Below are 995 nucleotides of genomic sequence, written 5' to 3'. Positions count from 1 at the left end.
AATCGATCGCAAGACTACGTCATCAAATAAATGGGAGATTCATAAATCGATCGCAAGACTACGTCATCAAATAAACGGGAAGTTCTTAGAACGATCGCAAGATTACGGAAGCTAGAAAGATTGTCCAGTAATAATTATGAATATTTAGCTTACTATATAAGTATTTTTTTTATCCTAACAAATATTTTTAGTATTAAATCAATTCTGGACACATAAAAATTGCTAATATTGAAAACATTATTCTTTCCTAAATTTTCAACCTAATTAATATCATAGAATAGAATGATTAATTGATGAATAGCTTTCTGGACGATAAACCGGAATCATTTTATTTAGATAAAAAATTTTATCAACTTACTATCATCTTTAATTTCCATATTCATAAGTACAGCTTCGTAAACAATTAAATTTGCCACTGATGTTTCTGTAATTTTTTGAGTCTCCAGAGAAATCCTTTCCATTGCCTAAATATTAAAATACTCATAAGTTAATCATTAATTTATCATTCATAGTGATAAAAAAATTCAGTTTGATTTAACTGACCTTAACTACTTGCTGTTTTTTCAAACTGAAATATGGATAGCAAGTTTTATGATCAGTAAATGGTTCCAGACAAATCACTAATAAAACATGATACTGCCAAAGCATTCGGAAGAAATCGATCAATGATTGTTCTGTTGGACCCTGTAAAATTTATTCATTTAAGATAACTTCAGGAAAATTTGATTAGAATGAGAATGAAATAAATATGAGAATAGTAAATATCAATTAGTTATTTAGCTAAAATTTGTCTTACGTAGAATTTAAAAAATGAAAGTTTTGTCTGACTCAGATGAATTGCCAACGAACATTCAATAAGATATTAGAATGGATTTCAATCTTTATTGGAAATTTAAATTTAAAATGAAACAACTAAAATAGAAAAAAAGAAAGCAATATATATTTCCCGCTCAATCTTTATGAGAAAATAATCCGGTAGTTATGAGCTATTGAAT

General features: G+C 26.9%; 1 protein-coding gene across 1 annotated transcript; it reads right to left on the bottom strand.

Annotated features, from left to right (window-relative positions):
* Positions 1–358: 358 nt before the first annotated feature.
* LOAG_14922 (hypothetical protein) lies at positions 359–684 on the bottom strand (the record flags this gene model as incomplete). The annotated part of the gene is made up of 2 exons (XM_003150415.2): positions 359–464; positions 544–684. Coding segments are annotated over 2 exons (246 nt in total), but the record flags the coding sequence as incomplete, so codon positions are not given.
* Positions 685–995: the final 311 nt, after the last annotated feature.

The sequence above is a fragment of the Loa loa genome (genome assembly GCF_000183805.2).
Source record: "Loa loa unplaced genomic scaffold supercont3.1376, whole genome shotgun sequence".
Lineage (NCBI taxonomy): Eukaryota > Metazoa > Nematoda > Chromadorea > Rhabditida > Onchocercidae > Loa > Loa loa.
The sequence above is the reverse complement of the archived record's forward strand: the minus strand, read 5'-3'. Positions and strand labels throughout refer to the sequence as shown.